The sequence below is a fragment of the Carcharhinus amblyrhynchos genome, chromosome 3 (assembly GCF_965287045.1).
Source record: "Carcharhinus amblyrhynchos chromosome 3, sCarAmb.v2.hapA, whole genome shotgun sequence".
Classification (NCBI taxonomy): domain Eukaryota; kingdom Metazoa; phylum Chordata; class Chondrichthyes; order Carcharhiniformes; family Carcharhinidae; genus Carcharhinus; species Carcharhinus amblyrhynchos.
In genome coordinates this window covers 16,014,025-16,039,745 of record NC_137326.1, presented here as the reverse complement: position 1 = coordinate 16,039,745, position 25,721 = coordinate 16,014,025, and the positions used below count along the sequence as shown (strand labels likewise).

The 25,721-nt window shown below is 45.7% G+C and overlaps 1 protein-coding gene across 2 annotated transcripts in view; it reads left to right on the top strand.

Moving 5' to 3' along the window:
- Window positions 1–12,238, top strand: part of LOC145341344 (interleukin-17 receptor E-like) — a 78,142-nt gene extending 65,904 nt beyond the window's left edge. For both annotated transcript variants that reach the window (XM_080186264.1, XM_080186265.1), the window contains 5 exons: window positions 2,788–2,936; window positions 4,588–4,653; window positions 8,034–8,085; window positions 8,637–8,744; window positions 10,419–12,238. In XM_080186264.1, coding sequence (XP_080042390.1) covers window positions 2,788–2,936; window positions 4,588–4,653; window positions 8,034–8,085; window positions 8,637–8,744; window positions 10,419–11,068 — 1,025 coding nt within the window. In that variant the 3' untranslated portion in view covers window positions 11,069–12,238. The remainder of the gene's footprint in view (window positions 1–2,787; window positions 2,937–4,587; window positions 4,654–8,033; window positions 8,086–8,636; window positions 8,745–10,418) is intronic.
- The last annotated feature ends 13,483 nt before the right edge of the window (window positions 12,239–25,721 follow it).

Here is a 25,721-nt window from a genome sequence, read left to right as displayed (position 1 = left end):
AGTAAAGAATTCCACAAATTCTAACCTTACTTCTTTAGTGATAATGATCGTTTTCACCTGCCGTAGCCTTCTTGTCATCCTTTCTTAGAAAAGGGGACCAAAATTGTTCACTGTATTCCAGATGTGGTCTAATACTAGCATTGTGAGATTTTGGGCGCGTGCAAAATGGCTGCTGTGTTTGCCCCATTACACTTCAAAACATTGTGAAGCTCTTTGAGGATTCCTATGGCTCTGTGAAACATTCTATAGATGCAAGCCCTCCAATCTTCCCCTTGCTTCAGGATGATTAGTATTATGCTTCCTATGGAAAGAGGGTACCATCTGATGTGTTGGGCGGCACAGTAGCACAGTGGTTAGCACTGTTGCTTCACAGCTCCAGGGTCCTGGGTCCGATTCCCGGCTTGGGTCACTGTCTGTGTGGAGTTTGCACATTCTCCTTGTGTCTGCGTGGGTTTCCTCCGGGTACTCCGGTTTCCTCCCACAGTCCAAAGATGTGCGGGTTAGGTTGATTGGCCATGCTAAGAAATTGCCCCTTAGTGTCTAGGGATGCGTAGGTTAGAGGGATTAGTGGATACAATATGTAGGGATATGGGGGTAGGCCCTGGGTGAGATTGTGTTCGGTGCAGACTCGATGAGCTGAAGGGCCTCTTTCTGCACTGTAGGGTTCAATGGTGTTGGTGTTACATGGTGATGCCTGCATTACTGACATGTCTTCTCATCATTCATCTGTGCCATCCTACCCAAATTTCAGACAGATGTATATACCATTCCTGGGGAGTTTTAATCTCTCTTGTTGCTGATCAAATGGTTCGTCCTTCTTGCCTCTGAATCACGAGGTTGTCGTTTTAAGTCCCACTCGAGCACAGAAGTCAAGCTGATGCTCCAGTGCAGTACTAAGGGGGTGCTGCACTGCCCAAAGTGTCAGTTATTTAAATTCATTTTTACAAGTTGTGGGTGTCACTGGCTAGGCCAGCATTTATTGCCTCATTGCCTCTGTTTTAGAGGGCATTTGGGAGTCAACCGTGTAGAGTTTGGAGTTAAATATAGGCCAGATGAGGTAAGGACTTCATTCCCTAAAGGACATTAGTGAACCAGATTGGGTTTTTATGACAGTTGTTACAGACTTTTAATTCAAGGTTTTTATTGAAGTCAAATTTCACCATTTTCCGTGGTGGGATTTGAATTCGGGTCCCCAGAGCATTACCCTGGGTCTCTGAATTACTAGTCCAGTGATAATTCCACTGTGCCACTGCCTCCCCTATCAGAAGTCATGTTAAACTTAGGCCCCATCTGCCTTCTTAGGTGGATGTATAAGATGCACTTCTTCAGAGAAATAGGGCAGTTTGTCTTGATGAATTGGTCAATATTTATCCCTGACTCAACATCACAAAAAACAATCATCTGGTCGTAATTGCACTGCTGTTTATGGGAGCTTGCTGTGCACAAATTTGCTGTCATGTTCCCTCCATTTCTTTGTCTTTCTTTTTCTTCCTCCCTCTTTTGATCAAGTACTCCTGCCTGCACCAATAATATTTCCACAGCTCTGTCTTCATGAGTCTCTCTGCTGTAATTCCCCAGTTGTTCGCCGCAAAGGCACTTTTCTAAATATCATTTCCAGGAACTAGCTTTCAGAGACACGTTATACTTTCTCACAGAAGTATCTTTGTTGCAATTCTGAGTGCTGTGTAAGTTTGTTGCGTCCAGAGTGGTATTGACGGATTTGGTGAAGTAAAGTCCTACCTCACTGCGGATGGGTGACAGATTGTGCACAAGAACACAAGAGATAGAACAGCAGTGGAGCACATGGCCCATTAGGCGAGTGTTGAGGGGATGTTGGGGAGAGTTATTGGGGGAGGGTGATGATGGGAGAGGGAGTATGGTGTCGGAGTGTGAGGGAATGGTGGGTGAGGGAAGGGAGAGGGGAGGGGAATGGTGGGGGAGAGGGGAGGGGAATGGTGGGGGAGAGGGGAGGGGGGGAAGGAAGGGGGATGGTGGGTGAAGAAAGGGAGGGGGAGAGGAGGGGGGGATGATGGGTGAGGAAAGGGAGACGGGAGGGAGAGGGAGGGGGGATGGTGAGGGAAAGTGGGAGGGAGAGGGAGGGGGGATGGTGAGGGAAAGTGGGAGGGAGAGGGAGGGGGGATGGTGAGGGAAAGTGGGAGGGGAGAGGGACGGGGGATGGTGGGGTAAAGTGGGAGGGGGGAGGGAGGGCGGATGGTGGGGAAAGGTGGGAGGGGGGAGCGATGGGGGGATGGTGGGGGAAAGTGGGATGGGGAGGGGGGGATGGTGGGGGAAAGTGGGAGGGGGAGGGAGGGAGGATGGTGGGGGAAAGTGGGAGGGGGAGGGAGGGGGGATGGTGGGGGAAAGTGGGATGGGGAGGGAGGGGGGATGGTGGGGGAAAGTGGGAGGGGGAGGGGGGATGGTGGGGGAAAGGGGGAGGGAGGGGGGATGGTGGGGGAAAGTGGGATGGGGAGGGAGGGGGGATGGTGGGGGAAAGTGGGAGGGGGAGGGAGGGGGGATGGTGGGGGAAAGTTGGGGGGGAGGGGGATGGTGGGGGAAAGTGGGAGGGGGGATGGTGGTTGCTTCAATGCCCATAAACAGGAAGCAACAAAAACTTGCCTCTACACTGTGAATCATTCAGTGCTTTCAGAAACAATGTGCTTGAACTCCTCAGTGGATTAAAGACAATCTTTAATTTAGTTTGATCGAGTTGAGACTGATAGTTCAATATCATTTAATAGTGTCAGCACCAACACTGACTAACATCACTGAGACTCTTTTGTTTTACAGACACCGATTGGAATGTGACTTTGGTGACGGAATCAAACAAATTCTTGCTAACCTTTGCTTCACACATCCCAGCATCCTTCAGTGCTGTCCTATGCAAGCTGGTAGGAGAGGAATGTCAAAACACGAGTCAGATCCACAGCATAACCCAGGTCAGAGCTGGATGATATCACAATCTTTGCCAAGGGTTGTGGCTGCAATGGCACAGTGGTTAGCACGGCTGCCTCATGGCACCAGGGACCCAGGTTATATTCCTGGCTTGGGTCACTGTCTGCGTGGAGTTTGCACATTCTCCCCATGTCTATGTGGGTTTCCTCCGGGTGCTCTGGTTTCCTCCCACAGTCCAAAGACGTGCTGGTTAGGTCCATTGGCTGTGCTAAATTCTCCCTCAGTGTACCCAAACAGGTGCCAGAGCGTGGCGACTAGCGGATTTACACGGTAACTTCATTGCAATGTTAATGTAAGCCTACTTGTGACATTAATGAATAAACTTTAAACTTGAGACCTATTAGCTGAAACATTACAAAATAACTTTGCTTTCAAACAACACTTCTCAATCTGGATTGAAGAACTACCATTCAGAACAAAGAAAATTACAGCACAGGAACAGGCCCATCAGCCCTCCAAGCCTACACTGACTATGCTGCCCAACTGAACTAAAACCCCTTACCCTTCTGGGGACCATATCTCTTTATTCCCGTCCTATTCAGGTATTGTACCTGCTTCCATTACCTCCCCCACAGCGAGTTCCAGGCAGCGTGACAGATACAGTCCCTGCCTCACCCGAAACTATGTGAGTTCCTGACAGCAGTGGGAAACAAGTTGTGACACCCAATCTGGGTAATTCCTCTTTGGCTCTTTAGCACAGTGAAAGCTAGTCCGGGAGGGAGATGGGTCATAGAATGCCGATGGTGCAGAAGGAGGCCATTCAGCCCATCGAGTCTACACTGAGCACAATCCCATCCAGACCCTACTCCCATAACCCTACTTATTTACCCTACTAACTGGCAATTTACCATGGCCATACAATCTAACCTGCACATCTTTGGAGTATGGGAGGAAACCAGAGCACCCAGAGGAAACCCATGCAGACACGGGGAGAATGTGCAAATTCCACACAGGCAGTGACCCAAGCCAGGAATCGAACCCGGATCCATGGAGCTGTGAGACAGCAGTGCTAACCAGTACCGTGAGTAATAATGATATGGGTAATAATGGGTAATGATAATATGGAGCAGCTACCTTTTGTGGGAGGCGATCTGCATCCCAGCCACAAATAGGTCCACCTCTCGTTTGGAGGAATTCAGCGTGTCTGCATGGGAATCTTTTCCAGATTTAGGTGAGGAAAGCTGAAAGGAGAGTCAAGTGGAGAATAGACACTGACATGAACTGTTTGGGCTGAATGGCCTGTTTCTGTGTTCATAAGTTAATACGAGATAGGAGCAGAATGAGGCCATTTGGCCCATTGAGTCTGCTCTGCCATTTGATCATAGCTGATATGCTCCTCATCCCCATTTTCCTACCTTCTCCCCATAACCCTTCAACCCATTACCAATTAAAAATCTAACTCCTCCTTAAACTTACTCACTGTTCCAGCATCCACCGCACTTTGGGACAGCGAATCCCACTGATCCACAATCCTTTGGGAGAAGTAGTTTCTCCTTAACTCTGTTTTAAATTTGCCACCCTTTATCCTAAGGCTGCGACCTCTCATCCTAGAATATCCCATGGTGCCGTATATCCTCTGTAATTCTATGTAATCCCAATGGATGTTCCATACTAAAATGTTCATGTCATTTGCAGAAAGAACTGAGCACCCAGAAACACCTTATGATTCTGCCCGTGGAAAGTCCGGAACTCTGCGTAAGGGTAGGTAACTCATCAGTTATCTTAAAGGAATTTGGCCGGGGAGTTTTCTCGATATTCGTATTGAAAATGTCGGTGTGAGAACACAGGAAGTGCAAGACACAGCTCACATTTGCTCTTTGATGAACATTAACAGGAGGGATTTCTCTGTCATTGATTCCCAATATCCCAGCTCCATTAGTTAAGACAGCTTGATTAGGAGACATTGATAACGCATGCATTTGGCTAGACAAAGCCAGTGACCAATATGTGTATAGTTCTGGTCACTCTATTATAGAAAGGATATTATTAAACTAGAAAGAGTGCAGAAAAGATTTACTAGGATGCAACCGGGATTTAATGGTTTGGGTTTTAAGGAGAGGCTGGATAAACTGGGACTTTTTTCTCTGACGCGTAGAAGGCTGAGGAGTGATCTTATAGAGATCTATAAAATAATGAGGGGTGTAATTCAGCTAGATAGTCACTATCTTTTCCTAAAGATAGGGGAGTCTAAAATTAGAGGGCATAGGTTTAGGGTGAGAAGGGAGAGATACAAAAGTGTCCAGAGGGGCAATTTTTTCACACAGAGGGTGGTGAGAGTCTGGAACAAGCTGCCAGAGATACTAGTAGAGGCGGGTACAATTTTTGTCTTTTAAAAAGCATTTAGACAGTTACATGGGTATGATGGGTATAGAGGGATATGGGCCAAATGTGGGCAATTGGGACTAGCTTAGGGGTTTAAAAGAAAGGGTGGCATGGACAAGTTGGGCCGATGGGTCTGTTTCCATGCTGTAAACCTCTATGACAGTAAGTCATGCGTTAGTGGAAGTCATGGTGAAAAAGAATTACCGTAGTTTTGGTTGGGGGCTTTCCAGCACACTTTGTGTTGGAAAAAAGAATCAGAATCTGAGAGTTCAAAATAAAGTCAAAACAATCGCTTGTGATAACAGCCAGAATTCTCTGGCCATTCACGGCCCACCACTACTGCCAGCAAGAATGGTGGGCGAGGTCGGAGAATCCCAGCCACAGGCGAGGTCGGAGAATTCCAGCTCAATATTGGATGAATGATTAACTGAATGGATTAATGCCACCATTAACCAGTGGAGTCCAATGGGAACACATTTATCTGTAATTTTCTATGATTCGTAGCCAAATGTGAATAAAAGAAAGGATCTGGATTTACAACTCAGAATGGAGGAGGTATTCAGCGAAACATTTGTTTAATATTTAAAGTCTGTCTGGTCTGTAAGAGTTTACCCTGCTCTACTTCAAGCTCACTTTGGCACACTTTAATAGTGTAGGTAGGTAATTAGTCATTATCCACAAGGAACTGTAAGTATCTCTCTCTATTAGAGAGAGGCAATTAGTTAAATCAGCTTGAAGGGCCCCATTCTACATCAAGTATGGTGCAGATGAGGTGGCAGGTCCCAGGTTTACCACAGCCAGAACAGGAATTGAACCTGAGTTATTCAGAACCACTCTCCAGCCATTACACTTGCTATCATGGATATTTTATAAGTTCCCAGTGGAGATCAGGTATTATTGACTTCAGATTCCTCACCCATTAAAGCAAATGCACTATTTGTGGAAGTGGTGGGACACTATGGAGCAGCAGTGCACCAATAATTGATGGCAGAATCCATTAGTAGTGACACATGGGCTGGAATTGTACCGGTATGCCCACCCGAGGCTCGTAAGATCGCACCTGAGATTTACAGAGAATTCTGTTTTGTGAGACGGTAAAATCAGAGCCATGAAGTCCCACTGCTGCAGAGATCAAATATTTTAAACGCTGTCTAGTTATTTTCACCAAGGATCTGGTCCTCTTTGTTACATTTCATTGGATGCAGCTCTGTGGGGCAATAGAAGCTTTTGAAGAAAGAGCAACATTGTAACACCTTCAAGTGAGGCTGTGCCAGAAACATGGGTGTAACACTGTGTTAGGATGTGCCTTTTGATTAAGGTTTCTTTTTGGTGAAAGTCCTATGATTTATTGATAATGCCTCCCCACGCTCTGAATTTAAATACAATATTGGAATTGACGGATCCTCTGTGAAAGGAGACACTATGGCCGTAATTTTGATGTCCCACCAGCCTCAGCAGTCAGAGTGGGCGAGCGGCGGAACATGGAAAGCTCAGTTGAGCTCAGGCGGGATTTTACAGTTTCGGGACAAGCAAGGGTGTAAAATCGCACCCCATGTCATACTGGCAGTGATACCTTGGCTCTGTGAGTGCTGTGCAATACTCCCATAGCAAAGTCACCAGCTCTCTTCCCGCAACGCGTAACGGAAGCTTTAGACAAAACCATGCTTCAGCAGGTGGAACTATAATCAAGTAAAAGATCAAAAACACGTTTTTAAAAAATTCATTCATGGGATATGGCTGGCCAGCATTTATTGCCCATCCCTAGTTGCCCTTGAGAAGGTGGTGGTGAACTGCCTTCTTGAATTGTTGCAATCCATATGTTCTGGGTTGAGCCACAATGCCGTTAGGGAAGGAATTCCGGGATGTTGATCCAGTGACTGCGAAGAAACGGTGATATATTTCCAAGTCAGGATGGTGAGTGACTTGGAGAGGAATTTGGAGGTGTTCCCATGTATCTGCTGCCCCTTGTCCTCCTAGATGGAAGTGATCGTGAGTTTGGAAGGTGTTATCAAAGGATCTTTGGTAAATTGTTACAGTGCATCTTGTAGATAGTACACATTGCTGCTACTAAGTATCAGTGGTGGAGGGAGTGGATGTTTGTAGATGTGGTGCCAATCAAGTGGGCTGCTTTGTCCTGGATGGTGCAAAGCTTCTTGAGTGTTGTTGGACTGCATCCAACCAGGCAAGTGGGGAATATTTCATCACATTCCTGACTTTTGCCGTACAGATGGTAGACAGGCTTTGGGGAGTCAGGAGGTGAGTTACTCACTGCTTCTGACTTGCTCTTATAGCCATTGTGCTTACATGGTGAGTGCAGTTGAGTTTCTGATCAATGGTAACCCCAAGGATGTTGACAGTGGGGGATTCAGTGACACTATTGAGCATCACGAGGCAGTTGTTAGATTGTCTCTTATGGTGATGGTGACTTCCTGGCATTTGTGTGGCATGAACGTTGCTTGCCATTTGTTAGTCCAAGGCTGGATATTGTCCAGATCTTGTCGCATTTGAACATTATTATCTGAGAAGTTGCAAATTGTACTGAACATTGTGCAGTCATTGGCGAACATTATCACTTCTGACATTATGATGGAGGGAAGGTCATTAATAGCATAGTCCAGTGTGAAGTTAGTGCCCCTTTAAGGGATTTTTTTTTCATTAGTGGCATAACCTAGTAAGAAGCAGGTAAAATGGAGAGGAATTTCAATGTCACTGCAGTATCTATTAGAGAATTTAACACTTTGTTAAAATCTCTTTCATAGGTGTGGCGATCTGATGTGGTTTTCTCTGGGAAGCAGGTGCTTTGTCCAAACTGTAAGTGTTACAACTTATTTTAGAAGACCATATATTTTAGTTCATTGCACTGAGCGCGATGCAGTGAGAATCCTTACATTCTAACTTCAAGTTGCTCAAAATGCAAACAGTACATTTTACAATTTCTATCAAATCGAACATTTCTTAAGGTGACATGGTGGCACAGTGATTAGCACTGCTGCCTCACAGTGCCAGGGACCCGGGTTCAATTCTGGCCTCGGGTCCCTGTCTGTGTGGAGTTTGCACATTCTTCCCATGTCTGCGTGGGTTTCCTCCAGGTGCTCCAGTTTCCTCCCACAGCCCAAAGATGCGTGGGTTAGGTTGATTGGCCATGATAAATTGTCCCTTAGTGTCAGGAGAACTGGCTGTGGGGTAAGTATGTGGGGTTACGGGAGAGGGTCTGGGTAGAATTGTGGTTGGTGCAAACTTGATGGGCCAGATGGCCTCCCTCTGCACTGTAGGGATTCTATGATTCTGTTAAATTCAATCTGTATACATTCTGTTCCAACTTGTTTTCTAAAATGTCTTTTTTCTTGTCGTTTGTTTCCCAGACTCCCGTCATTGGATTGGGCTGGGAATCTTAGGCACAGTGGCTGCATTAGCTGTTATGATGATGTTTATTTACATAGTCTGGAAGATTACAACTAAAGTTGCATCAGGTAACATAAAACTATATTCAAGATTTATGTAGCATAGAGGCCATTATGTCTATGCCTGTTCTTTGAAAAGTCATCTAGTTAGTCCTAATCTCCGGCACTTTCCCCATAGCACTGCAAATTTCTCCTTTTCAAATGCATACTGTACCCAATTCCCTTTTCAAAACTATTGCTCAATCTACTTCTACTACCCTTTCGAGTAATGCAACTCACTGTATAACTGTTTTTTTAAAAAGCGCCTCTTAAAAGATTAGTTTGGTTAATATCCACAACACAGAATTGTTCTGGAATCAATCCAGTTAACATTGCAGTCAGAAGGTCTCACTTATTAAAACATTTATTCATGGGACACGCGTGTTGCTGGCTGGCCACCCTTGAACTAATTAGCTTTCTTGACCATCTCAGAGGGCAGTTGAGAGTCAACCACGTTGCTGTGACTCTGGAGTCACATAAAGGCCAGACCAGGTAAGGAAGGCACATTTCCTTCCCTAAATGACATTAGTGAACGAGATGGGTTTTTCATGACAATCGACAGTAGTTTCATGGTCATTATAAATTCTTAATTCCAAATATTTTTTATTGAACTCAAATTCCACCATCTGTCATGGTGGGATTCAAACCCGGGTCTCCAGAACATTAGCTGAGTTTCTGGATTAGTCATCTAGTGATAATACTACTTGACCAACCCTCCTATCCAATCTGTGTGCTGACTGTAAACTTACCCATAACTATGCCTCATTCATTCTCATACCTTGAGAATGGAGTCATATTCCCACAGTGATCCCCAGCCATCCCACACCTGATATAAACTTCTCATCTGTACACTTCTGGTTCCTGCAGCAGAGACTGTCACATCTGAATATCCCTCAATGACAGTGGTTCAACTCCATGAGTGCCACCTGCTTTGTCTGGGTGAAGCATGGGTTTTTTGTACCATGTGCCTTTAAGGAGCAGCAGCCACCATCCAAATCCAGTAGTTCCTTGCTAAAGATTGCAATCATTGAGAGCAAATAAAATGGGGTTCAGCGCTGATATTTTTAGTCTGTTTCCATTCCCTATCTTTACCTCACAAATGAGAGAAAGGTTTTGGAAAATAATGCTGAAGAGTGGCTGGTGCTTAAGAAGCCACAATCCAACATTCCTATCCTGCAAGTAATGAGAAAGCTTGATCCTTGAAAGGATTAATAATCGCACAAGTTTAAAACTCACACAAGCGACTATGGAAATAAGGTCTTCTTATAAGAGCCTTCACAGATAAGCACCAAGGCCATTAGTCTGGGCACAGCTCATTAAATCAGACATCTGGAACTAGGAAAAGGGAGTGATATATAAACGCAGACACAAACTGGATCAGTGATAATTTGCAACAATGATATATTAAGTTGTCACGCTGATTGGAAATTATAATGAAGCAAGCATAGGGTGATAGCGATTGGTGTGTGCTAATTACTTGTAATCAATTTTGAAACTGTAATTGCTTGTGTATTTCTGCACACTGGCTAGTTACAGACTGTGAGTTGTGACTTTCCAGGGTCCGACCTATTTAGCTTGATTAAAACAGCTATTTAAGAGAACTTTTGGTCTGGTTGCTTACAGGTTAAAGTTTTGATCAATTAAAAGGCTGACATTAAAGCCCACAACAATCCTAAATCTCCTTTTTTTTGTGTGTCTCTGCAGCCCCACTCTGGAAAAGAACAGTGCTGGTGATGTACTCCCCAGATTCTGAAGAGCACAAAACATTGATCTGTGCTTTTGCAGATATTCTGAAGACTGAACTACACTGCAACGTCATCCTGGACCTATGGGATGCAGGCACAGTGGCAGAGATTGGTATTGTCTCTTGGCTTTACAGCAAGAGGGAACTTGTCGAGCGCGAAGGAGGAAAGATAATAATCATCTGGTCAAAAAGAAGCCAAAGAATGTACAACCAATGGAGTGCATTGGATCGAGAAAGCCAACTCGAGCACAGTGACTTGCATGACCTTTTCAATACCTCAATGGCTTGTGTTTTCAATGACTTTTCAAGAAACAGGAGGATAAAAGATTACAGTATTATCTATTTTGATGGACTGTGTAGCAAAGAGAACGTTCCAGAAATATTCACCAAGATCCCCAAATACCGAATGCTGAAGGATTTTCCGAGCCTGGTGCACACACTGCTCTCCACTCCAGGGCTTCCCTGCAGTCTCAAGCTCAGCACGAAGTTTCTGGCACATAAGATCCAGCAGTCCGAGAAGATGCAAATGCTGAGGGACAGGATAGACAAGTGCACAAAGTTACAGGGACACGGGCTTCTCTGCAGCGAGGAGTGTGACTGGTCAGACTGAGGTTGGTTGGATCTGATGTTAAAAAAGTCTCACCTATAACAAGAGAGGAAGTGTGAGAGTTGAGGCCTTAGTGGTTAAATGGCAGAATTAGACCTGTTAATTTTTTTTAGATGAACCTCATGCCTTTTGTGTGCCTCCATAATAAAGGACAATGTCTGACAGACAGATGGAAATCCATTGCAAGCAAACAACTCCATGAAGTCCATGTCACCTGCTTTTTGAGAGGTTAAAAGCAACAGGAGGAGATTGGAGTTTGTTAGGAATTTAACCCAAGAATTGATATATGGAGGGAATAATCAAGATCTGCACCTTTTTTTTCATGTACTGGATCAAGGTTTAAGATCAGCTTCATGGGGACACATGGCAAGGTTAATACATCCTGGAAGATAGCAATACTTACCATGGATGAAAGAGGAAGATGAAAAGAGACTCAGAGGCAGCAAGGACTAAGAGAGAAGAGTCAATGCTAGGGAGAATGAACTTTTACTCTCAGGGCTACTTACTTCAGAGCACTTATTCACAATCATTCCACCCGAATTCACAATGGAAACTCCAGCCTTTTGGTCATATATTCGCAAAGGGACTCAACATATCTTAACTATCACGTTGCACTTATAACCAGGTATCTCGGATCATTTCTCATGATAATTAATTGGTCACTGAAAATCCCAGCATGGAGGTCTATCTCCCCTAACAGTAAGTCTAAAACTTCACCGCATCTCCTCAGATTTAGGGTTGGCAGACCGGACATTCAGTAAACATTCAAACCATGAGGATATGATAGATTTTCAACTTGCATCTGCTGGGTCACATTGTTATATTCTGGAAATGTTGCCAAGCTGTTGAAACCTTTATGTTGATTAACAGAAGAGGCCGAAGATGCTCCTTCTTCCAATTTTCTCTCCTCCTCTTTATTTATGCTCAACAACTCTCCATTGAATAGGGCTGAATGCTGGAATTCTGTGCAGGAAATAGTGGACTAGGACTTTGCACTTACTGTCCATCCTACCTTTTGTTTAAAGAAAGTGCTCACTGTTAATATCCATTCTCCACAAGGGTAGGACAGAGGTCCACGGGTGGCATGGTGGCCCAGTGGTTAGCACTGCTGCCTCACCATTCCAGGGACCCAGGTTCAATTCCGGCCTTGGGTGACTGTCTGTGCAGAGTTCTCCCTGTGTCTGCATGAGGGGGTGTTATATCTAGATCCTTCTGTAGACTCTCCCCACCCTCCGCACAATTTGCCTTTCCAAAATTGGTGGAAAGGCAAATTGTGCGGAGGGTGGGGAGAGTCTACAGAAAGATCTAGATAGGCTGGGCGAATGGGCCAGGAAATGGCAAATGGAATTTAATGTTGGCAAGTGCGAGGTGGTCCACTTTGGTAGGAATAATGGTAGGAAGGATTATTACTTACGTGGAGAAAACCTGCAGCAGGCGACGGTGCTGAGGGACCTCGGGGTCCTTGTGCATGAGTCGCAAAAACCCAGCTTGCAGGTGCAGCAGGTGGTCAGGAAGGCGAATGGGATGCTGGCCTTCATAGCGAGGGGGATTGAATATAAAAGTAGGGAGGTCTTGCTGCGGCTGTATAGGGCATTGGTGAGGCTGCAGCTGGAGTACTGTGTGCAGTTTTGGGCGCCGTACTTACGCAAGGATATTTTGGCCTTGGAGGGAGTGCAGAGGAGGTTTACTAGGCTGATGCCGGAGTTGAGGGGGTTGATCTTATTGAATGGCGGGGCAGGCTCGAAGGGCTAGTTGGCCTACTCCTGCTCCTATTTCTTATGTTCTTATGATTTCCTCCCCCAGAGATGTGCTGGTTAGGTTGATTGGGCCACAATAAATTATCCCCCAGTGTTCAAACATGTGTAGGTTAGGGGAATTAGCTGGGTAAATATGCGGGGTTACAGGGATGGGGCCTGAGGTAAGATGCTACGTTGGAGAGTTGGTGCACATTTGATGGACCGAATGGCCTCCTTCTGCACTGTGGGGTTTCTATGAAGGTCGGTGCAGGTTGCCAAGAATAACAGTGCTCCACAATGAAGAATGGGAAACACACCTGTGATAGGATGGGCATTAATGTCCTGGGCCTTTTGCCTGCTTCTTATAAACTTGTTACCATCAGGCTCCAGAAGAATGAAGTTGAAGTATCTCAAGGTTTGATCCAAATTAAGATGTGTTTGATTCAATTCCTCTGTACTCTTGTTATCTCGGTACCCCACCACTACCATTTACTTCTATTCACTCACATTCCTAAAGTATCATAGTATCCTACAGTGCAAAAGGAGGCCATTCGGCCCATCGAGTCTGTACTGACCACAATCCCATTCATGCCCTATACCCATAACCTTATGCATTTACCCCAGCTAGCCCCCCAGACACTAAGGGGCAATTTAGAATGGCCAATCCGCCTAACCCACACATCTTTGAATTGTGGGAAAAAACCGGAGCACCCGGCAGAAAACCACACAGACACGGAGAGAATGTGCAAACTCCACACACACAATGGGAATCGAACCCAGGGGCCCCTGGCGCTGTGAGGCTGCAATGCTAACCACTGTGCCTCCGTTATTTTATGGCTTCCCATTTATGATGGGTTTTTCTCCGTGGAGTATACAAGCATTAATGCACTTTTTTTTTGGAGAAAATATCTTCACAATCCACATCACCTCATGTCGCGATTTTGCATATTAACCTTTGGGAATCCAGTTTCCACCAAAGGAGTCAAAAGGCCCATTTGGCTGTTACGAAATTGAGTCCTTGGATAAACTGGACGTTCACTTTGAACAAAGAACAGTACAGCACAGGAACAGGCCCTTTGGCCCTCCAAGCCTGCACCGACCATGATGTCTGCCTAAACTAAAACCCTATGCACTTACAGAATCCGTACCTTTCCATTCCCGTCCAATTCATATATTTGTCTAGTTGTCTCTTAACTGCCGCTACTACCTCCACGGGCAGCGCGTTCCAGGCATTCACCACTCTCTGTGTAAAAAAAAAACTAATGTTTGGATGGCAAACTCTAAGGTCCAACAAAAAAAACACCAAGCTTCAGAAATCTGACAAGCGCCAAAGTCTCCTCCGATTAGTGACCAACTGGAGCTTGGACTAATTTTCTCAATGCTTCATCCTTAAGAATTGATCATTCTGTGGTGAACACAATGTACAGCTAATTAAACCATGTTATTTATTTAACTGAACAACCTTTTTCCCTCTTGAATCTATTGAGAAATTGTGGTCACAGTTGTACGCAAGAGTGTTGGGTGCGGAGCAAAAAAAACAGAAACATATCTCAGACCGTCCAAATGTATTCAATACACCGAGTGTTTGTTCAGCCTTTGTGTAAGAGCCGCTTTGTGTCATTTTTTAAAAAAATAAACATATTAAGAAAGGTTAACTGAGTATTTTATATGGTGTGCAACTGAAAGGAGACTTGTTACCTGAGCAATGGAAAGCATGAACTGAGACAAAAGTTTATGATGATGCATGTAACAATGATAGATTCATATCCTGGTTAGAACACAGAATAAGGCCATTTGGCCCTTCTGATCCATGATGGCTCTCTATAAGAGGCCCTCTGCTGGTCCTATTCCCTGTAAACCTGTAAATCTTTCATCTTCAGATAATTATCCAATTCCAATCATGCTTGACAAGTCTTCTGGAATTTTTTGAGGACGGGCTGAATGGCCTCCTTCTGCACTGTAAGGATTGTATGAATCTGTAAGGTCTAAATCCACATTGTGCCTCAGACAGGATTTCCTCAGCCTCAGGGAGAAGCAGACACCAGAGAGCCCATCAGGATTTTCTCTGAGAGAAAGACTTGATAGTTTCCATGGCAGGATTTATCTCCTTTCTTAACGATAGCTACAACTGTTGCACTTCTGAAGTTGGCCGGGGGTGGGAGGATAGGAGGACGAGGATGTGCAAGAAATTCTGTTTCCTCCCAAATCTGTAGGATGAGTGAATGGACTCTGTTTGCATGTGACAGTGACCACACCCCGAGCAACGGGCCAGCTAAACCAGGTGAGGGTAGTCGACGGGCCTCAACCCTCGGTGAGATAGGGAGATGTCAATCCCAGCATGTGAAGACAGGCTCCAGTGGATTGAGCGGACGAGACCAGTGGAAGGTCCAACAGTCAAGAAGGTGGTCTCTTCAAGCGTCGTGGATTGCGAAGAACAGGACAAGACACAGAAGTTGTTCTGGTCATCCACTGTGCCTAGTTCCATCTCCAGCCTTCTTGACTCTTGTCTTGCCACTGGATCCAGATGGGAATTGGGAAGAGAGAGAGAGACAGAGGCTGACGCTGCTCAACTCTTCCTCACTTTAATCCAAATCAGGCGCTAGTCTCGACACCATCATCATCATCAGCGCAACTTAAGCGCGAGCTGCGCAAGTCCAGAGCCACCAGCACAACAACTACAGTGTCTACACGAGTCTGTCCAGTATGTGTCAGGACATTCCATGCCCAAATTGGTCTGATCAGTCATCTTTGGATGCACCGCATCCAGCATCAAAATGACTAATGGTGTCGAGCTCCTCATCGACGATGATGGACGAACAACACCATGCAGAAGGAGGTCATTTGGTCCATCAAGCCTGCACTGACAACAATCCACCCAAACCTATCCCCATAACCCATGTAGTTTACCCTGCTAAGCCCCCTGTCACTAAAAGCATGGCCAATCCACCTAATCCGCACACCTTTTGAGTGTGGGAAGAAACCAGAGCACCCAGAGGAAATCCACGCAGATACGGGGAGAACATGCAAATTCCGCACAGATAGTGACCCGAGGGAATCGAACCCAGGATCCCCTAGCACTGTGAGGCAACAGTGCTAACCACTGTGCCACCCCAATGCAAGATCTCTGCTGTGAAGATCAATCCACGGGAGTTTCTATTTGAAGCCTGCATGGGCTTGCATGGACAAGTTGGGCTGAAGGGCCTGTTTCCATGCTGTAAACCTCCATGACTCTAATACCAGGAATTGTTGTGTTTTTTCATAGAACCCTACAGTGCAGAAAGAGGCGTTTCGGCCCATCGAGTCTGCACCAAACACAATCCCACCCAGGCCCTAACCCCATATCCCTACATATTATACCCACTAATCCCTCTAACTTACACATCCCTGGACACTAAGGGGCAATTTCTTAGCATGGCCAATCAACCTAACCCGCACATCTTTGGACTGTGGGAGGAAGCCAGAGCACCCGGAGGAAACCCACGCAGATAGCATCAGCGATTTGAGCCCAACTTGTCCATGCCGCCCTTTTTTTTAAAACCCCTAAACTAATCCCAATTGAGTATATCCCTTTATACTCATCGTACCCACATAACTACCTAAAAGCTTTTTAAAAGACAAAATTATAGATTATTATTCTGCATTGAAATTGTGTGTTGCGTGTACGCAGTGTTAATTGTGTGTTTCACACCTTTTCTGGCTGTTTACAAGATTTGGAATGTATGAAACAATGTAAAGATGACATTGAATTCACTGGAAAGGACACTCAACCATTAGTCATTAATACCACCCATGTGCCAGTACACATCTGCTTGGCACTCAGAACCATTAAATGATTGTCTCACAGAAAGTTCAGCCAGTTGTGTCCATTCCAGCTTTTTTCAAGTGTAACTCATCCATACTTCCACACCTTTGCCCTTTCTTTGTAGCCTCTTTCTCTTTACAATTTGCCAGAATAACTACTGACTACTCAATTACAAATATTTTATCAGTGGATGTTGTTTTGCAGTCAAAGACTGCTTTGTCAGCGCAAGTCGTTATTGAACTGATGTAAAACGTGTGCTTACGGAGTGAGTGCCTCATGATGGAGGTCACATGTCTCCGGAAAGCCAGAGAGGACAGGTAGCATTTTAAAACCCAAACAACCTCTTTTCCTAACATACAAAAGGCAGATTTACAGACATGATCATGCAGAGCTGTGAATTACCCTTTATATTTCTTCTTTGGCGATAACTGTTACAAGTATGATTGTTCATCTGAGAAACTCCCACTATATACCCACTGTTCTAATTCATTAACAACTATTTGTTCTACCAGTCAACCTCTGTACCTGCATAACCTTTAAATTGTGCAGGTCTCTTAATAGTATGCACATTTGTTGTTTGATTGGGTGATAGTCCGGAGAGTGTCATTGTTGTAGCAACTGCCGTAGTTCCATTGCTGTTGTAGGCGACCTGTGAACCTGTGGAGTGAGGTTAGCTCTGTATTCAGTATAGCTGATTAGATCCCTTCTCCCTGACCAGCCGACTGTGGTGAAGGAACAGCTTCCTTAGATGTTCATATATGCCTGTGCTTGTATATTTGGTCATTCATTTCCATTGCGTATGATTGAGCTGGCAGTTTTTGTATGCATGTTTCATGCTGCCATGTGACCGACTCCTGTTGAGAGTTGTGAAGGTTTGTAACCTGACTGGCTCTCCAATGTTCACACCTGCTAATGGTTTGACAGCCTTATCTAAATGAAATATGACTGTGATACAGGAAGCCTTTCAAGTGAGAGGTTGCACATAAGAATGTAGTGGTAGCTGGGGACAGTATAGTGAGAGGGTTTAACACTATTCTGTTTTCATTTATTATGGTCACATGTATTGACATATAGTGAAAAGTATTGTTTCCTGTGCACAATACAGACAATGCATGCAGTTCATAGAGTACGTAAGGGAGAAGGAAAGGAAAGGATGCAGTATGTAGTGTTACAATCATAGCTAGGGTGCAAGGAAAGATCAATTTATTATAAGATAGGTTCATTCAAAAGTCTGATGGCAGCAGGGAAGAAGCTGTTCTTGAGTCGGTTGGTACGTGACCTCAGACTTTTGTATCTTTTTCCTGACGGAAGAAGATGGAAGAGAGAATGTCCGGGATGCGTGCGGTTCTTAATTACGCTGGCTGCTTTTCTGAGGCAGCGGGAAGTGTAGACAGAGTCAATGCATGGGAGGCTGGTTTGCAGGATGGAATGGGCCACATTCACGACCCTTTGTAATTCCTTGCGGCCTTTGGCAGAGCAGGAACCATACCAAGCTGTGATACAACCAGAAAGAATGCTTTCTATAGTGCAACAGTAAAAAGTCCAGATGCGTTGCCTGCCTGTTGCCAGAATTCCAGACATCTGCTCAGTGTGGGAGACCAAATTCCAGTAGGAGAGGGAGGATTCAGAGGTTGAGGTTCATGTAGCTACCAATGACATAAACAGGGGGTTGATAAGGAGGTTCTTCACAATCCATGTGGGTGGCACAGTGGTTAGCACTGCTGCTTCACAGTGCCAGGGATATTGGTTCAATTCTTAGCTTGGGTCTGTGTGGAGTTTGCACGTTCTCCCTGTGTTTGTGTGAGTTTCCTCCAGGTGCTCCAGTTTGCCCCCACAGTCCCAAAGACGCGCTGGTTAGATGCATTGACTGTGTTAAATTCTCCCTCAGTGTACCCAAACAGGCACCAGAGTGTGGTGACTGAGGGATTTTCATAGTAACTTCATTGTAGTGTTAATGTAAGCCTACTTGTGACACTAATAAATAAACTTTAAATTAAAAAAAACTTTAAGGAGCTAAACACCAAATTAAGAAGCAGAACCTCAAAGGAAATAATTTCTGGATTATAACCTGAGCTATGTATAAATTGGCATAGGACAATTAAAACTCGAGAAATGAATGTGTGGCTCAAGGACTGGCGTGGGAGAAGTGGGTTCCAGTTTCTGAAGCTCTGGAACCAGTTCTGGGGAAAGTGGAATCTGTACAATTGGGGTGGTCTGGTGTTCCAGCAAGCTACATAACTAAGGAAATAGAGGGAGTTTTAATAGTGAGGGCAAGGGATCAAACAGGGAAAATGTGGTAAACCAAAGCACAGAGACAAGGCAAGAGAGAAAAATACCAATGTGGGTAATGGTAAACAGATCACGACAGGAAGGGACAGTGCAGAAGTATACAGGCGTTCTTTCATTCACACCGGCACATCAGTTAACAGGGGAAATGGCAGTGCCCCTGCTGAGTTTTAATGCCTGATAGGATATCCACTGGGATCTTGCCTTGTCCTGGGATTTGGGAAGGATTTTGGGAGGATTTGAGTTTCATCCCCTGCAGAAGTCTATTCAGTGCTAAAAATCAGCGTTTAACTTCGATCTGAGGATATCGGGTATGCCCTCATCCTGATTATGCCCTCATCCCTCATCTGGAGGTATAACAGGGGGATAATCAGACGGGGGGGGGGGGTAGGGGGGTGGGGGTGGTGGGGGGGGGGGGGTGGTTAGGGGGGTGGGGGGGTGGGGGGGGAGGGATGCTCAAGTAACTCTGTACAATGTGGAGGAGAATTGTGGACACCTCACCCTGGGGGTGCCCGGCCTGAGGAGCCAAGCTGCTCGAGTCGAGCTTAGCTCCTGCCTGTTCACTAGGAGCTCAGCTGGTTAGAGCCAAGGGCTGGGGTTAGGCCAAGGGTCAGTAGAACAGGTTGTTTTAAAGGGAATTTGGCCTCTTTAGGGGATCCCAGCTCAATTGCTAGCCAGAGGGTTCCAGCTTCTGGTGCAAGAGACACTTGGGTGGCACAATGCAGGTGGGCAGGTGGTCCTTGAACCTGGGCCAGCCTTTCTGGGCTGGGGTGACAGGAGGATGGCCTTCAGGCAGGGCCTATCCTACACCCATATTGTGGGGTAAGGAGAGGGTCCCATGTGATTTGGGTCACTCTGTCATTTATTTATTGCCTTTCAGGGTCCAGTCAGTTGTTTCTGTACCTTTGGGTGGCTTATCAACTGCGTGAGGCATCACCATCACTCTCTGGGCGAATTTGGGAACTTTTCTGCTCCACATTTAAATTTGCCTAAAAGTGATCAGTGATATCAGTCCTGGCTCCCTGGCCAGGGATTTTTGCTGTGGAGGGAACCCTCTCCCAACAGCTTCCATATCCTCTTGGGAAATGCTGCCTTCTACTGGAGGTGCAGTCCAGCTACGTTCCATAGTGGCTTTCCAGCTGGGGATGGCAGTTTCCTGAACAGCTCTGAGGGCAGTTAGGATTCTCTGGGGACACCCTTCAAATCAGGAAAGGGTAGCCAGAGCTCCTGCACACCCAGTAGGGGAGGAGACTCTTTTTGATTTAAGCCTGGCTAAGGTAAGTTCCTCACCAACAGAGTGCCTGTCAGGGAATCCTGGGGCATCCCTCTTCAAAAAGTAAAAAACGTTCAGACAGCCAGACCATCTGCTCCTCCAGCAGGGCTCACTGTCTCCCTTAGTCTTTCCGTGCCCCTAGTTAAGGCCAGAAAGAAAGACGTCCTTAGCCTTTTCCTTTCTGGGCTTAATACTCTGTTTCTTTATGGCTCTTTGCCACCTTCGCTCATTATTTCTTTCCCTACTCGAGGATTTCTGTGATTCCCACTCAGTTGGGGAACATTTGGAGAAACTATTCCAGCTGGGACAGCATGGTGGCACAGTGGTTAGCACTGCTGCCTCATAGCGCTAAGGACCTGGGTTCAATTCCTGGCATGGGTCACTGTCTGTGTGGAGGCTGTACAGTCTCCCCATGTCTGCTTGGGTTTCCTCCCACAGTCCAAAGATGTGCTGGTTAGGTGAATTGGCCATGGTGAATTACCCCTCAGTGTATCTGAACAGGCACCAGAGTGTGGCAACTAGGGGATTTTCGCAGTAACTTCATTGCAGTGTTAATGCAAGCCGACTTGTGACACGAATAAATAAACTTTAGATCAGGGCTTTCTCTGGACCCTGTTTAATTTTATTGTCCTGGCTTTGGCCTTGCTACCTTTGAGCAGAGGTTGTCCAAAGTCTGTGAAGGCTGTTCCACCTTTCTGAGCCTCTTGACCTTCTCCAGCTTTCTGCCCTTCTGCCGATTTCTGTGACTTGCTCTGGGCTTTGTTCCTTTCATTGGTTCCCAAGGAGCAAATCACTTCCTGCTCTGGGTAGCTTAGGGGCAATCTCTACTGCAACAGGGCCTGAAACCAGGGCCAGGATTTCCACTCCCATTCTTCTCGGGCAGGTTTCATAGAATCCCTACAGTGCAGAAGGAGGCCATCCGGCTTATCGAGCCTGCACCGACAACAATCCTACCCAGGCCCGAGTGTAACCCCATGTATTTAACCTGCTAATCCCCCTGACACACTAAGGGGCAATTTAGCATGGCCAATCAACTTATGTATGGGAGGTAACTGGAGCACCCAGAGGGAACCCACGCAGACATGGGAAAATGTGCAAACTCCACACAGTCACCAGAGTGGGAATTGAACCCGGGTTGCTGGCGCTGTGAGGCCGCAGTGCTAATTACTGTGCCATCCTGTTTGGTGACGTGAGTGGAAAATCTCCCAAGAAGACCAATTCGCATTCTACATCAACACAATCATCCCCTCCCCTTGCCAATGACGTAACAGGAATCTTTATATTTAACATAGGGAGCACCATCATAACAAATATCCATGTCATTATTAGGCTTTCACACCTGATCTTCCCCCGCCCCACACCCATTAGATAATCCGTTCATCTCAGTGTGACAGCTCATATGAATTGAAACTGCTCCCCCACAGCGCGCATCTGTCACGTGGACCTGCCACAGGAGTTCAGCCGAGTGCATTGCTCAGGGGAAGGGGGTGATGACTGGGCAGTGCCCCCTGGCACTTTGCTTTCTTGTTCTTGAGTTGGGTTGCTGTTTCAGCTTCAGAAAAGCCTTGAGCTTGAGTCTTATCATCTTCTGGATCTCCCAGTCGCTCATATCAAACCTGTCCAGGTGTTTCCTGCTCCAGTGACCAAGCGTCTCTTCACTGGTGCTGGTTATTGAGATTTTGAGGGCAGTCTTGGTGCTGTGAACATTCTGCATCTCACCGGGCGTCATCAGGCTGGTAATGAGGCACTGAATAGGGCTCCCTTACCACGGTCTTTGCCTCAGTATTAATTTTCCTGCAGCATTGTTTCTGTTGTCATCAATCATTTGTGGCTACACTGATGTTTACCACACAGCAGATTAGACGGTGGTCCACTGGCAGTCATCAGCTTGTGTTATGCATGGGTGATACTCACATGCTAATGGTCTGTCGCTCAGACAATGAAGTGGTTGAGCAGGGTGGCACAGTGGTTAGCACTGCTGCCTCACAGCTCCAGTGACCTGGGTTCGATTCCTGGTTTCAGGTCACTGTCTGTGTGGAGTTTGCACATTCTCCCTGTGTCTGCGTGGGTTTCCTCTGGTGCTCCGGTTTCCTCCCACGGTGCAAAGAAGTGAGGGTTAGGTTAATTGGCTGTGCTAAATTGCCCCTAGCATCCTGGGATGTGTAGGTTAGAAGGGTTTGCAGGGTAAATAAGTGGGTTGTGGTGATGTGGGAGGGTATTGTTTGTGGTGCAGACTCGATAGGCCGAATGGCCTCCTTCTGCCCTGTCGAGCTTCTATGATTTCTAGATGCCAGGGCTTGGATGAGGCCATTGCCATCAAACCTTGCACTTGTTTCTCTAATAGACAAAACCGTGTTCTAGGCATTTTGTCAGGAGGAGGTTTGGCATTGGATTTCCCTCTCTACTTTCTGCTGACGACACCTCCCCAGAGGTGTGTATCCTTTACACCTCTGAAGCAGCCAAGAAGGATCAGCTTGTTGCCCGTTGGGACTCAGGTCAAGGTTTGCCCGAGGCTGTAGCGTTCAGACTTGGAATGTTCACACTGAGGACTGTAGTGCACTGGCTCTGGGCTGGGGTGATCCAAAGGCTTATGAGTATTCATTAGACGATACAGTGGTTAGCACTACTGCCTTGCAGTACCGGGGTCCCAGGTTCAATTCCGGCCTCAGGTGATTGTATGTATGGAGTTTGCACCTTCTCCCCGTGGCTGTGTGAGTTTCCTCCGGTTTCTTCCCACAGCCCAAGATGTGTGGGTTAGGTTGATTGGCCCTGATAAATTGATCCTAGTGTCAGGGGGATCAGCAGGGTAAATATTGGGAGGGGGTGGGAATAAGGTCTGGATGGGATTGTAGTCAGTACAGACTTGATGGGCTGAATGGCCTCCTTCTGTGCTGTCAGGATTCTACGATTAGGTCCAACCTGTCCAATGTTTCTTCACAAGATAAGTTCTTCATCCCAGGCCTGAGTCCAGTGAACTGCTTCTAATGCAATTATATATATTGTTTAAGTAAGGAGACAAATACTGCACAGAGTCTCACAACAGCCCAGTACAACTACCTTTCTTTCAATTTATGGCCATCATAGAAATATTATCACTGTACAAACTCTACCATAATAATAAATCGAACTTTGACCATATTCTGCCACAGGTCTCTTGGCAACACATGCTATTCAATGTCACTGTAATTGCATAGTGAGCCAACATATGGACAAGGAATGTCTATAGATTTCGGCAGGTGAGTAGTCTAGGTTATGTATCTAGACACTAATGATCTGGGATCTACATAGGTAGTCAATGTATTAAAGTGATTGTAGTATAGACATTTACTATATAATAAAGTCTTTGCCTAAATTATTCTCAAACTCCACCACCCTGCCTTGTTCCAGGTACGCATTGTAAAGTTCCTATCAGTCAGGAACAAATATCTCCTTATCGAATTAGACCAGAAGACAGTTTACTTTACTGTTTATGGTGCTTTCAAAGTAAATTTGCTCTGTTGCATAAGACCATTTTATTGCCTTTCCAGATTTATTGTGGTAGATCAAGCATTTTTCATTATCTTTCATTGGTTTCAGAAGCAATACTTTACCTTCAAACCTGGTAATCCTCTGGGCTGGCCCAGACATGGCTGGGGAGCCAGCAATCGGAGAGCCAGCGATCAGAGGGGTTGGGGGAGGGATCGGAGGGCCAGCGATGTGGGTCTCAGGGCTGGCCAACGATCAGGAGACTGGCAGTGCAGGGCTAGTGCGCGTGCGCCAATCTCAGCGCTGACAGATCAGTGCATGCACATTGGCCCACTCAGCGCTACGCTGCTGACAGGAATTGGCCCTACCCACTGATTTTTCACGAGATTCACGCTGAGGCACTCTGCAGAGCACAGAATGTGGGAGATTCATTTTGAAAATTCCGCTGAAAAAAACCAGCGAGATCTACTCCAGTTTTAATGTGAATTCGATGCTTAGAACTTTTTTAGGAGAATCCATCACAAGTGTTACAGTCATAGCTAGGGTTTTATAAAAGATCAACTTAATATATGGTAAGTTCATTCAAAAATCTGATGGCAGCAGGAAAGAAGCTGCCCTTCAATTGCTTAATACGTGATCTCAGACTTTGGTATCTTTTTTCTGATGGAAGAAAGTGGAAGAGAGTATAGAACATAGAACATAGAACATTACAGCGCAGAACAGGCCCTTCGGCCCACGATGTTGCGCCGACCAGTTACAAAAACAATGACCCACTAGCCTATACCAATCCCTTTTCGTCCATAAACCTATCCATAGATCTCTTAAACGCCCCCAAACTAGGCGCATTTACAACTGCAATGTCCGGGGTGTGTGGGGTTCTTGATTATGCTGGCTGCTTTTCCAAGATAGTGAGAAATGTAGATGGAGTCAATGGATGGGAGGCTGGTTTGCATGATGGACTGGACTATGTTCATAACCCTTTGTAGTTTCTTGCAGTGTTAGTCAGAACAGGAGCCATACCCAAGCTGTGATACATCCGAAAAGGATGCTACTTGGAATGATAGAATCCCTATAGTGCAGAAGGAGGCCATTCAAGGTCCTATTTGAGATCCAAGATCTCAAACCTCAGCCTAAAATGCTTGACTGGGCAGCAGTGATTCCTGTGCTACAAATGCTCTGGAGACTTGGACAACCTATATCGGACATTTCAAAGCCTTGGGGAAGTACTGCCAGAGGTGTCCTCACAAGATTCTCCAATTCCAATGGCAAGAAAGATGGAACGAAAACAATATCTTCTCCCAAGCCACAGTGCCCAGCATCAATGAATTAATCACTCATAACGTAGCTCCCCTGGGTGGACAAGTCCTTTGTATACCAGGCACCACACCCCTGAAGCAATTCATTTACTGGAATTTGGTTGCAGAGGGAGACTGCCAGAAGGACAGTGGCTTTAGGGATGTCCTCAAAGTATCCGTGATGATGTCAATCATACCTGCTGGCTCGTGGGAGATGCTGGCTTGTCTGGTGATACAGTGCTACTTTGATATATTTTATGTTTCAGGAGGGCTGCTTTAAGAGGTAGTGTTTTGTTACAAGAGTCACTTTGCCTGGTAAACATGTAGCAGATGCTGAGTTACTTTGTGGAATTCATGGACCTTTTATTTGTTTAAATCCCTCTGGCATTTCAGAGTAGAGTTTTGATTTGGTTAATTACAGAGACAGAGTCATGTGCTTAATGAGAAGAACTAAGCTTGCTGGCAAGAAAGAGTTTCAGTTTCACTTTAAAATACAAGGAGTTGCTGCCTGGACTGCCAGAAGAAATAGCCGTCTCTCTGTCTCTGTCTCGCCAGAGGTGTTCTGAAAGCTCTTGGACTATTAATCTAAAACAAGCAAGTATGCCTATGTTTTGCTAACTAATTTCAAAGAGTGGTTTATTTCTATAAGAAGAATATTGCTTGAATTGGAACATACAGGGATGGGTGAGTAGTTAAGAATTATAGCTTGTCTTGCATAAGTATTATTCAACCGTTAGACATTAAGTTAATTCATTTGTTATAGTTAAACTGTGTTATTAAATAAAATTTGTTTTGATAA